A 12,181-nucleotide genomic window follows, 5' to 3' on the forward strand; every position below is an offset into this window, starting at 1 on the left:
AAATTTGATTATACATATATTAATACGACTTCTGCGAATGACATTATTAGTGAATATGACACACATTCACAACGAAAAATAGTTAGTATATTACCATACAAATTGACACTAAAAATTTAAGATCATACTTTTAGGGATCATTTCTATAGTTTGTTTCACGGAGAAACGAATAAAGTTGATCAAATCGCTAACCCACGAGGACGAGTGTAAGTATTCTCTTCTGAGCGCGAAGCGGGGCTTGAGAATTCCATCTGGAATGACCTTGCTCATTGATGACCGTTCCTCCAAGACTTCGGTCTTGGATAGAGGGAGAGAATACAATCTGAGTGGTTGCGACACCCCCCTTTTTAAATACAAAAAATTAGAACAGTTAGCAGATACATCAGTATATATTCTTTAGAATTATTCGTAATATATAATACCAAAGAATATATATCACAAGAATGATGATTTAAAAGATATTATACATGTCACATTAAATAGAATTATGATAATAGTTTTTGCAATTGTAAACTATTTTATAATACATATTTATTAACAAACTAGTGTACATTCACTTTTACAGACAATTATTTACTAACATGCTAAGTTAGTTCACAAAAAAGGCCTAACACAGCAACACCAAAAATCAACGAATCGTTACTCAGCATGGCCTATTCTTTACCATTGCCGTGTACTACTCTACGCCCGGTAAATTAAGTATTGTTTTTATGATATAAATTAGTATAAAATACATGTTATTAATAGGATAAAAGGTTAAATGTCATTAACATTTATTTGTTTTACCAGAAACAAGTTAAATATAGGAATATTATTAAACTATCCTTTGTGAAAACGCGTAAACACCAACACGCCCGGTCACGCTATTGTGTAGCGCCCGGTTGATAAAGCAAACTGTTTATACGGCAGTTTTTACTAAATAAATTGCATAAAACAAACAATTAAATATCCAAATAGTATTTAACATGATGTTGGCATGCAGTTGCTAACATTTTTTATCATGAAAATACTACCGGTGGTCTAGCCTTTGATTATTGAAACCGTCACAAAAAGTTGTATACATCATCCCAGATACATCCACACTTATGGCGGCACCCTACCACATGGACAATATTACTGTTACACGGAAAATCGCGGATTACTCATTCTTGTGATATATATTCTTTGATAATACGAAGTTAAAAACAATTCACACATTCAGCAAATGTCAGTACAACATAGCTATTTTCTTCTCTAACCACCACCAGTTTGTTTTACCCGAGTTGTTTTTCTTATTTTCAATTGATATAAAACGTGAACCAATAAAACAACGTGATGAATAAAGATCAGAAAACGAGGACGAAATCTGATTTATTCAATTCCAAACTTACGCCCTCTATTTTGTATACAGCTGTTACTTGCATCGTATACAGTACGTCCTAAACTGGCGACTGATTTAAGTATTCATGAATTTATGACATCTTTAAGTTTGTTTAAAAACACTAAAGTTAAAAGACTAAACTGTGATTCAGTCACATCATTTATTCTTTTAACTTTACAACTTTCCATAAAATAATAAATAAAACAAACGCATATTTTTATGTCCTGTTCTCGTATTTATGACACCATTAAGATTATTTGATAATGTAAGCTAAGCACACTGGATAGTTCATGTTTAATTTAAGATCATACTTTTAGGGATCATTTCTATAGTTTGTTTCACGGAGAAACGAATAAAGTTGATCAAATCGCTAACCCACAAGGATGAGAGTAAGTATTCTCTTCTGAGCGCGAAGCGGGGCTTGAGAATTCCATCTGGAATGACCTTGCTCATTGATGACCGTTCCTCCAAGACTTTGGTCTTGGGCGGAGGGAGAGAATACAATCTGAGTGGCCGGTTGTTGAACAACACAAAATGAAAAAGAAAGTTACTTCACAACAAAGCGCGTAAATACGCAACGTAGAGCATTTTCGTGCGTGACGCGTTACAAAACATAGCAACTGTATTACTCTCGAAACCAAACAAACTAAAGTCATTATTTTGCTTCTCTCTCTCTCACAGACATGAAAACAGAACTGTTTGTATGATCAGTTAAATGTAAGTCACTAACATGTTATGAGACCGTAAATTTTAAATAGGAACGGTAATTAAACGGTTGTGCGATCCAGTAGTCGCATTACTTGGTTGCACCCACCGTACTCCTCTCTCATTTTGAGACCTGTGTGAGCTGGCATTTACAAAGTTCAAACAATACCGCCCAGCCAGTGGTTTATCAAGATGTTCATCTCTCCTTAATTAATTAAGTTACATTCACACGGAAGACGGCACCATGTGCTTTTATTAAACAATGAAAATTATATAAGACGGCACCGTTTGCTTTGTTAAACAATGAAAATCATATAAGACAGCACCGTTTGCTTTGTTAAACAATGAATATTATATAGCTTTACGATGGGACTTATATTACGGTCATTTAGATTTAACAAGGTTTAGGTAAATAATATTTTAGGTTTAGGCTAAAATCTGACATACGAACATTCATAACAACGCAAGTTTTATCGTTTTTGGTTATTTCAAATAAATACGGTATAAATCAAACAAACCGACACAAACAATTCACTTCGGAATTTCTAACAATCAGTAAATATTATTATGAGTTTAAAGATCAAATTAAAGGTTAAAGATCAAACAAAAATCATCGTCTATCTGTTTTGATACGAACGAAGCACAACACAGTATATCCGTATGTCTCGCCACGTTCTCATGAGACAACAGTAACATCAAAGAAATCATTTATTTTAATTTCAAATAATTTCTTTCCCCTCCCTTAAGATTATCCTCTCTGTCAATCTGGCAGTTAACAATACATACAAGTATACGGAATGTAAAAATAACGTTCATCTATCATTACACTTAAAACAAGTCTTGACGTAAAGTAGGTCTCTTGGTCAAATAACTGAAATAAATGTATGCAACATGCAACACTTACTCAAAGTCTTGAAGTAAAGTGGTCAATTTTTATAAACTTTTTAAAAATACTTATAACCTTAAGAGAATGGAAATTTCAGTAACAGTAACTGTTAATGTGACACAGGTCACGACAAAAATAATTGAATACATTTCGTAGTTCGCTTGTGCCCGCATCTATCGAACTGTTGTATAGGTCAACACATTGTTTACTGTATAACCACACCCCCACCCTCTCCCCCACAAACTGAATCTTGTTTTATTGATATGATACATACAGAATTTTGAACAATTAAAGAAACACATTTTTACCGTTTCTCAATTTTATTGCACTCAATCTGCTGAGGTGAACTTTTCTAAAAAATCATCTATAAAACTATCTCAACTCTCTGAAATTATATTAGAGATTTGCGACACGACATGACGTGACGTCATACGCATAATAGAACGCATGGCTAACACGATTTCTAAAATGAATTGAGTATGAAAACATAATAAACTGCTTGGGGCGCTAATTTCCATTGCTTTATACCATGGAGGAATAATCCCGTGCTTAGTGCCTTCTTAACTTTTATGTTGTTAAACTAATTCCTGGCAAACTGGATCGAGGAATCGAGTGAGGAAAACGTCCCCCATGTCCCCGCATGCGCACAATGAATTAACATGACGTAACTAGGAATTAGTGCCTTCTCAACTATATGTTGTAAAAAGCTAATGCCTGGCAAACTGTGTAGAGGAATCGAGTGAGCAAAACGTCCCCGCATGCGCACAGTGAATAACATGACGTAACTAGGAGGGCGTAGTGGACGTCGGTAATATAAAGATGGCTATCGATAATAATATAGAAAATTACTTTATGAAATTTAAGACATTAATTAAACCATGGAATAATTTTAATTCTTCTGTATTAGACGGTACTGATTCTATAGAATGTTTTTTTTTTGTATAAGGGTAAAAATAATGTGCTATCTTGTGGTATTTCTGAATAGTAAACAATTAACTCCCTGGTAATATGTACAGTAATATACCATTCTATATTTTTTTAAATGCAATTTCCCATGTTTTGGCCAGTAGTGTACCTATCCATTTTCGCTGAAAGCAGAGATATTAATTTAATTTGGCCCGTTTTTCTACTATATTTTGTATGGTCTCATATTGTGTTTTGTCCATCTTCAGCTATTTACAACATCACACGCATAAATTATATTGGAGTAATTTAATATAAAAGTACTTTTAAGTAAAAACCAGTGTGTATGCTCATTCTACTTAAAATATTTAAGCATGCATTCTTCATTCTAATTTCTGGTCCCAAACAATAATCTAGTAGAAATTAATCTAAAAATTATCATAGTCTCTTACTTACTTTTTTATTAAAAAATATTGTCAATATTTTTATACTAAACCTATAAAAATATGCACTTTGAGCACTTTGTGGATATACACGCTTTATAAATCTTATTGTTTTATGTTATATTATTTATCACACACTGAGCACTGTAATAACCAATATAACGGATTCTAGGAAGCATGTGCTGTATTTAAAGCACTACAACAAACTCTACTCAAGAGCATCTTTATAAGGGTACACTTTGTTGGGTCCTAAAGCCTTAAGCTTGGTTCCCACTAGGACGCAACATAAGGAGTTGACCAATGAAAAGTGTCAGTAATCAAATACCATACATCCTTGCGTTGCGTCCTAGTGGAAACCAAACTTTGGTAGGGCTCCATTTATATTGTCTGACAATAGTAGCTGTATAAAGTGAAAGTGTTGTAGTTGACAGCATAGCAACAATCAGTCTTAATTTTTTCTAGCATAAGTAAGGCACTTTTATTATATAAGTTGTTAATGATAAAGGGTGCTGGTCGACGTTGTAAGGGTTTGGGTTTGCCATCGAAAAGGAGGACCCTAAAAGATCAATGGGAGGTGGGGGCAATGTCCTGTCATAGGAAGCTGCTTCTACCTTATACAGATGTATAGGGGCTTAGATTTGGCATCAACAAGTTTTGGGGCCCTGAAAGAAATGTACCATCTCCCCCAGGATCTGCACACTGTAGTTCATGATCCAAAGCCGATTATCAAGATGGCTCTGTTGTCATCATTTTGTTTGGTCCGGACTTTGATGAATGCGCCGTATTTGCATCATTGTCATCATCATCATGTCTTCGTTTTACACCTGTATACAAATATAACCAGAATAGCTATATCTTAATTTGCATATTAAAAAAGAGGACTTTTAACACCTGTAAATATATACAAATAAAACCATAATAGTTGTATCTTATTTTGTATAATCAAAAGAAGAAGACTTTGACATCTGTAAATATATGCAAATAAAACAAGAATAGCTGTATCTTATTTGCATAATCAAAAGAAGACTTGGACACCTGTAAATATATGCAAATAAAACCAGAATAGTGTATCTAAATTTGCATAAAGAAGACTTTGAGAACATGAAACGTATTAACTATACTGTACTTCCATCTATTATCTACCTATTGATTTTCAATTCAACTTCTGCTATATGGAGTACTCATCAAAAGCTTTTACTTAAGCTCTGTCCACACTATCAAACTTTGTGTGACAAAAAAATGTTATGTGCCCATATTTTTTTTAGATGACAATACAACATTTATTCAATATTCAATATTTTACAAAGTTTATGGGTTAAGATACACAGAAGCCAAAGTGGCTTGTCTTTGTAGTCCTAAGCATAAACACAAAACATATTATACGGACGCATTACATTAACAAAAAATGACATTTTGAGACAGAAAAAGAAAAAAAAAAACAAAAAAAAAACACAAACACAACAAAGTGATATTAAGCTAAATGTTTACAACCCCAATATGGACATGATGATGTCATATCACACTACCATATTTGGGCACATCACACTTTTTTTTTGTCAAACTAGTTTGATAGTTTAGACAGACTATTGGTGGTAATATATTATGATACTATTTTACTAAACCACTACTTCTGGTCATACTTGATCATTACAGTTGCAAATAAAGACAAATTAAAACGCAAAATTGAAAACTTCAACCTGTGATTTTACAGCCTTTAACCGGTACTTTCCTGAAGAGATAATATTTGCCATTTTGAACCTTTGCCTCAAATCAGTAAAACTTTAATATGATAATTTTAATTCACCTAAGGCTCATACAATTGTTGGAATTATTGAAATAAAGTGAAAGGTGAAAGCAACAAAATAATTGATCAGGAATTGATGAAACAAGAAATTGACAGTTCCAGTTCACATAGATAGCAATAAAGTTGTCACAAAATATTCCTAATGACAAATTGATTGTCACGACATCAAGTCAACACCTACATTGACACTTTTAAAATGGATTATTATTACCTTTAGAACCCATTCATTCATTCATCTATACATTCATTCAATAGTCTAGGGGTCTGTTTCTGCTGCATAGCGCTAAATAAACCGATTATTCAATCAATTCAATGTAATTTTTATATTGACTGCATTTCAAACAGGTAATGCGTAATGGTCCCTTACTAGGAATGACCTCTGAATAGAGGTAGACCATAGTTTTAAAACAGATTTTCCCCCTTGTTCATTTCATGGAAAGGGGTGTCCCCTGGAAAGGGGTGTTCCCTGGAAAGGGGTGTTCCCTGGTTAGGAGTTCCTCCCTAAAGGAGTGGTTTTACTGTATGTGTCTGATATGACAGACTTTTTTTTTTGACTTTACAACTGAACAAATGTGCTGACTTTTAAACTTTTTCACTGGTTTTACAAAACATTGGGAAAAAATAAAAACTACCGAACTTTCTGTCGATGAATAAATCAGTGATTCAATCATATTAATACAAGGTAAACTTTATTTGTGAAATGTCAGAGACTATCAATCAATCACAAGTCAAATCAATCGCTGAGTCAACACTGTTTATCATCAGCTACAGTACAAAGAATAAGGGCCACTTGTGTCTGCGACTGTAATTTGGTTGTTTTCGAATTTTGAAATTTGACCCACACTGGAAAGGTAGATTAAAATGACAAACTTTTGCTTTGAGCTATCACTCAGTCTACTTGTCACTCTGATAGTGACAGTCTGCAAGTCACATTCATGATTTCGACGAGTGGACACATAGAAATGCAAGTCACATGGGTAATTCATAAATTGTTTCGGCACTTTTATCTCAAATGGATCATACACCTACCCCAGGGAGTGTTGACTTATGGCCAACACTTGAGCTTATTTTAGGGGGAGAGAAAAACAGACAAAGATCACATTAAGAGATCAGAACATCCGCTCTCTTTGGGACTAAATTGCTTTAAATTTGTTGAATTGATTCGTTTTTAAAAAGAACAGCACATATCCCACGAGTAATACATTTGTCCTCAGGGAGTTTGGATTAAACTTTAAAGAAATGAGCTCATTCTTACACGACAAAGATCCACCAGTTCCTACTTAATCATACCAGACAGGAAAAATAAACCGGTTTCTGGTACATTTTTATAAAAGTACTAAGTAATTGTTTTTCGGGTTCATTGCGCTATAAACTACAGGTTTTCAATTAATTACTGTATCATATCAAAGAAACAATTTTAATATTTTTGACAAGCCATCACCAGTTACAATGTTTGTGAGGTTCTTCAACCCATCATGGAAGTTTTTAAATTACAAAGTTTAAAATTTAAATTTGCCTCTATGACTAAAAAGTATTTTTTACTGTTGGAGAGACGGTACAAAGATAGTGCAACAGGATATAAATTAGACTTAAGTAAAAAAGAGCATAGACACAATTTATATCTCTAACAAACTGTGATGCAATGAAAATATTTGTTACATCTTTTGGTGGGTTGAATGATCAAGGTGGAGTTTGCTTATATCAGAATGTTTTGCTTGCATGCAAAACCTTAAATCAGTTTAACATAATGTAAGACACTGGAAAAGTTTGTATTGTTGTTGACTGTACACTACCTGCTGGACAGCAGGCTTTATAAATCTTGTATGTGACAGAGTTTAACCCCACCCTAGAATTTCAGCTACATCCAAACACAAAACTTAAACCCATTGTTAATGTAATCCAAGTACAATCATCACACCAAGTTGTCAAACTTCGAATGTAGGCCCCTGGGCTTATACTCGGTCATAGGACATAATTGAGTGTGATTTTCTTACCTGTATCATGTGGTTGCTGGTTTGCTATGTCTGTTATTGCTTGCTGTGCTCTGGCTTTACATATTGGTTCATATTCCTGTAAGAAAAAAATTAATGTATTTTTCTATCTTTATTAACTTTCAAATAAATATAGAACTAGAAAGGCACTCCAAAAGTGCATACCTCCGCCTACTGTAAAATTCTCTTACATAAGATTTCTATGGACAAATATTTATATCTTTGTGAGTGTCTTAATGCTGTGTGTGATTTAGGCTAATTTCACTACAAGCATGTGTATGCGACTCCGAGTTTGGTGTAAAGGTTATGTAACCAGCCAAAAACAAACGGGTGAATTTGAAAAAGAATCAGGTTTTTTAAAACTACTCGTATCAAAAAACCTGAACATTAAACCAAATTATGCTTCCAAATTACAAATCACAAATTATAACTCTTATCTCTTGCACAAAAATGAAGTTTTTTGGACAAGTAGTTTTCGAGAAAATGCAATTTTAGTTTACTTGTTACTTTAAGACTGCTCGCTGGCTATTGGAAATTCTGTCCTATCTTTTAACACTAACAGTTCTGAAAAAAAATACTAAAAAGTGGTCCAGAATTGGGACCGTGTTCCGAATTGCCTAAAAAATTTAATGAAGTGGTCCTTGACCGCATATCTATCTGTATTTTCATTTTGGTAAAGATATTGCAATAAGTTTTTAAGTAATCCTGCTAACAAACAATCAATTACATATACTGTATCTCTTTGGCGGAGGTAAAATATACTTTTTAATAACAGTTTGACTTTCTGTGACCTCTACAAACCCAGACTACTGATCACAAGCAAAACGAGTTGTGTGCACTCATGCATGACACTTATACAGTAACAGCGTATCCATGTTCCAGTGAGTAGCATGTTACGTTCAAATTTGAATTGATGTGTCGAAATAAATTAAGATTGGTATCCTGTGAGTCAAACGTTTCATTGTGACAGTCGTCTCTGGCAGTTTAATTAAAACAAGGTTTATGTGACATTCTGCGGTCTCATTACCATAGTAAAAAATTGATAAATTGTGAAACTGACTAACTGTACTATTTCTTTTTGTAGTTTTACCTTGGGCCAATGCCGAATTACTCTACTGCAGTTACTGCAGTAACCCCATTTTGTTTACAATTTAACCTGCTTATGCAATTATAAAAAGTCTTTCTCTCTCCGACATTCACAGGGTTTCACAGATTAAAAAATGGTTCAATAATGAAATCTGTTATTAATAATTTCTTAAGATTATTATTTAATTTGTTCAATTCTGGGGCATATTGTCAGGTGACAAGAACTCAACGTAATGAAAGCCGTCAAGTAAGGACATGAATTGACACAATTAGTTAACAATACTGAAACATAATTAATCTGAATAGAAGTAAACACAGAAAAAGTGAAAAACACCAGTCTGGATGTCTCTGGTTTTGACCACCGTAAGGCGACACACACGGTATTGACCCTGTTAAAAGCTCAATTGATATTGGCATGCAATTGCTGGTAGAAATTGTATTTTGAACAATAAGGAGTCAAATTGGGTCCCTGTCACATCAACCACACTGCAGTTTTTTGATTATTAATCTACATAATTTAAAATTCGTCAATAAATATTAATTTTTTAAGCTTTTTTATTAAGATTTATTTTTTAATGTTTTTTTTCATTTCAAATTATTGAAATTTCTTCAGAGTGAAAAACAACTTTAAAATCTATAAAGTGTTTATAGTTTTGATACTGTTATTTTTTTTATATGAATATTAAGAACCTATTTGTGGACATAACTTGTTCATTTAAAAACTTTATTTTTATATTCGATGTTTGCTGGCAACATTAACTACAAATGTGAATACTCAGTCTATTTCAATATTTGATTATATTTTGTTCACTTTGGCACTTCATACTTTTGGGAATTATAAAACAAACATTTACTCAAACAACTCCTTCACAACTTGGGAAAAACTGTTCAAAGCAATTATAACAAATAATCACCCAATTTTTTACCTCCCATCCCATGTGCAGATGATCCCTCAGGAATCCATACTTCCAAAAGGAATCCCACTGACCTAGAGGATATATCCATCTGTCAAACAATCTAATTAGAAACTATAGTATGTCATCAACGAGTGCAGATGTCTAGACTAGTACGGGGAATAATAATGCGGGGGAGAGAGTTTGTTATAAAAAAATAATTTAAAAAATAAATAATAAAAATTATGCTTTCTTTGTAAAGCCAATTGATGAATATAAAAATGATATTTCATGTTAAATGTTTATGTTTTTCATATCAGGTTTAAAAATAAAATATGTATTTATTGTCTTTTTATGTTAGTCCACCGGTCGGCGCTTGAATTTTTGGCTGAAAATATGAAATTGTGAGCTCAAGTATTATATGTATGAAATGCTATATGTGTCAAAATATCTTAATTTCGGTCTAGAACCTAGACATGGTTTAATGTACTCTATCTCATTTTTCAACTGCAAATTTGTTTGTCAAATTTATTTATTTTGTATATCTTTTCCATAGTAGTAATACAGTATTGTCTTGTTGCTCTTCTTGTTTTTAGGTATATGCCTACTTCATTCTGGGCCATAATAAATAATTTTCAAAATGCTGCCAAGTCTGCTTAATGAATTCACAATTTCATTTAAAAATTGTTTATTATCTCTATTCACATACCGTATGTTATAATGTATCTTATCCTACATGATACAGTCACTTGCTGGACATGACTTAAGTACACCAAGACAGATTAAGTCATTATACACTTTCAACTTAAATTCTTTCGTGTGCGGTATGCTCTACAACTTTCCTTATTGGTCAATAATAAAGAATTATAATCCAATTATAAAATATTCCAGCTGATTAGGATCATAAACCAATAGACATCTGCATCTGATTCAAAGATGTCATTGTACGAAATTTAAACTTTCAGAGATCTTTATATTAGTTGTTTCCTGGCGTCTATTATCGGTAAAATGCAATGGTAGAAATAAGCCACACGTAGTTACCAAATACACATTTTGAAATTATAAAACGTGATAACATAGTTCAAAGAAAGCTGTGGTGGAGCAGTTTTTGGAATGCTTCATATCATTTGGGGGAAATTAGGCAAGGATGAAAAGTGCTCTAAGTTCATGGCTTTTGTTCTAACCACACGGCCTCAGGGGTTATTTGGCACAGGAGACCCCCCTTAATACCAACCATGAAACAATGAGTAATTACTCAATCATCACCATTCTCAGAGTGTATATCCCACTAATATGCAAATTCATTCATACGCGAAAATTTACTTGCGCTAATAATAGATGAAACCGCTTACAAATAAACCCCAAAGGAAGAGGTGACAAATAAAAGCAATGTGTGGATTTTAGTTTGTCAAGACTTTACGCTGTAGAGAGGATGTTTGTGTGGATCCAGAGTACAGTGGCTACAATGTGATTCTACAACAAGATGCCCCAATAGAAGGAGGATTGAAGATCACCTAGCAAACTCTGGAGTACACACAAACCTGCGTTTTGTAAGGCATGTACAGTACTCCTGTTTGTGTAAACTCTTAGACGTTAGTTAATTCCCATCATTTGATTGGACAATTGTGGGTCACATGCCGTGCAATAATACGTACTATTAAACGATCATTTAATAGTACTTTTTAAACATTTTTGTGCACGAAAAAAAACGTTTCACCTCATGCCATTATTTTTACCATTACACTCATAAACATGCATTATTTGTATAATATTACATAGATTTTATAACATAAGATATCCCATTCAAATAAAACCAACTAGATGGTACGCTCGCGTACCATCTAGGTCGTGCCCACAGATGGTTCTCGAATACACAGTAATTTCAGCGTAACAAAACTGGCGATTTCAAATATATATATATATAATACATTGTCGTTTACAGAAACGAATAAATAGACACGATGATTTATGTAGTCAACTAAAATTAGCACCCTGGGAATTACTTCCGAAGGAGAAACTTATCAAAATGAGTCCAAATTTTTGATTTGGACTCATTTAAAGAAACCCAATTTGTGTTTTGTATGTAAGATTAGGGTTGAGGGATGGGAAA

General features: G+C 33.2%; 1 protein-coding gene and 2 non-coding genes across 6 annotated transcripts in view; 2 read left to right on the forward strand and 1 right to left on the reverse strand.

The window, feature by feature from the left end:
• The first annotated feature begins 118 nt into the window (after window positions 1-118).
• Window positions 119-331, forward strand: LOC140061367 (small nucleolar RNA U3). Its single transcript, XR_011847419.1, has one exon. It is a non-coding gene; the product is annotated as a small nucleolar RNA U3 (small nucleolar RNA).
• A 1,330-nt stretch (window positions 332-1,661) lies between these two features.
• LOC140061370 (small nucleolar RNA U3) lies at window positions 1,662-1,874 on the forward strand. The gene has a single exon (XR_011847422.1). It is a non-coding gene; the product is annotated as a small nucleolar RNA U3 (small nucleolar RNA).
• Window positions 1,875-3,148: 1,274 nt separating this feature from the next.
• The window catches only part of LOC140060065 (serine/threonine/tyrosine-interacting protein-like), a 31,118-nt gene continuing 22,085 nt past the window's right edge, over window positions 3,149-12,181 (reverse strand). The window contains exons 9-10 of one of the 4 annotated variants that reach the window (XR_011847276.1): window positions 8,096-8,171; window positions 3,149-5,121 (exon numbers count right to left, since the gene is read on the reverse strand). Coding sequence is in view for 2 of the 4 variants with exons in the window: in XM_072106120.1 (XP_071962221.1) it covers window positions 5,024-5,121; window positions 8,096-8,171 (174 nt within the window). In the remaining 2 variants the exon portion in view is untranslated. The remainder of the gene's footprint in view (window positions 5,122-8,095; window positions 8,172-12,181) is intronic. The other 3 variants (XR_011847275.1, XM_072106120.1, XM_072106122.1) reach the window with 3 other exon arrangements.

The sequence above is a fragment of the Antedon mediterranea genome, chromosome 10, assembly GCF_964355755.1.
Source record: "Antedon mediterranea chromosome 10, ecAntMedi1.1, whole genome shotgun sequence".
Classification (NCBI taxonomy): domain Eukaryota; kingdom Metazoa; phylum Echinodermata; class Crinoidea; order Comatulida; family Antedonidae; genus Antedon; species Antedon mediterranea.